The 1,025-nt window shown below is 64.7% G+C and overlaps 1 protein-coding gene across 1 annotated transcript in view; it reads right to left on the reverse strand.

Annotated features, from left to right (window-relative positions):
- The window catches only part of LOC121357714 (protein AHNAK2-like), a gene marked incomplete at its 3' end in the record, with an annotated part of 5,037 nt that extends 4,018 nt beyond the window's left edge, over positions 1–1,019 (reverse strand). Inside the window, exon 1 of the mRNA XM_041475251.1 lies at positions 3–1,019. Coding sequence (XP_041331185.1) covers positions 3–953 — 951 coding nt within the window. The remainder of the gene's footprint in view (positions 1–2) is intronic.
- Between the last annotated feature and the right edge of the window lie 6 nt (positions 1,020–1,025).

The raw sequence follows: 1,025 nt of genomic DNA on the forward strand, positions 1-1,025 counted from the left end.
GCTTTGAGGTCTACATCGGGCGCTTGCAGCTCGAGGGAGCCTTCGACCGAGGGCAGCTTGACGTCAGGGGCCGTGACAGTGATGTCGGCGTCGGCGGCCTTGAGCTCTGCCTGCGGGAGGCTGACGTCTGCGTCCGGTTTGGGAGACTTGACGGTGGGCTTGGAGAAGACCACGCTGGGCACCTTGACTTTGGGCATGTGTATTTTCATGCCGCCGCCCTCAGCTTTGCCAGCGGCCACCTCCAGGCTGGCTTCGGCCTCGGGGCCCTGCAGGGCGACTTCGCCCTCCTGGCCTTTGGGCAGCGAGACCTCGGCCTTGGGCAGGCTGACCTGCGCCTGGGGAGCTTTGACTTTGGGCAGCTTGACGCTGGGCATCTTGACGTCGGGCATCTTGAATCGGCCTTTCTCACCCTCTGCTGTTACCGTGGCCGTCTCGACGGTCACCTCCACACCGGGCGCTTGGATATCAGCCGCGGGCAGGGTCACCTCCACTTCGGTGGCTCCGGAAGGCACCGTCACCTCAGGCTTCTGGAGGCTGACGTCCACCTCGGCGGCCACGGTGCCCTTGGGCTCTCTGCTGCTGGACCAGCCAAAGGAAGGCATGCCGAACTTGGGCATCTTGAACTTGCCGTCCTTGGTCTTGGCGGCCTCCTTCTCTGGGACTTTGGCATCTCCTTCAAGGCTGAGAGTGGCCTCGGGCGCCTGCAGGTCGACGCTGGCCTGGGGAAGGGTGACGTCGACGGAGGGCAGGCTGATGTCCACCTTGGGAGCTTTGATGTCTGCTTTGGGCATCTTGAGGGAGGGCTTCTCCAGCTTCACGCCGGTGCCCTCCCCTGCAGCCGTCACGGTGGCGGACGGCAGGTCGACCTCTGCGCTGGGCAGGCTGACCTCGGCTGTGGGCGCCTCGGCCTTGGGGGAGGACACCGTGAATTTGGGCTTGTCGAACTTGGGCATCTTGAGCTTGCCTTTCAGGCCCGTGCCTTCCAGCTCGAGCTTGCCTTCGGCGGAGGGCGCTTTGAGGTCTAC

The sequence above is a fragment of the Pyrgilauda ruficollis genome, unplaced genomic scaffold (genome assembly GCF_017590135.1).
Source record: "Pyrgilauda ruficollis isolate IOZ18807 unplaced genomic scaffold, ASM1759013v1 scaffold34391, whole genome shotgun sequence".
Lineage (NCBI taxonomy): Eukaryota > Metazoa > Chordata > Aves > Passeriformes > Passeridae > Pyrgilauda > Pyrgilauda ruficollis.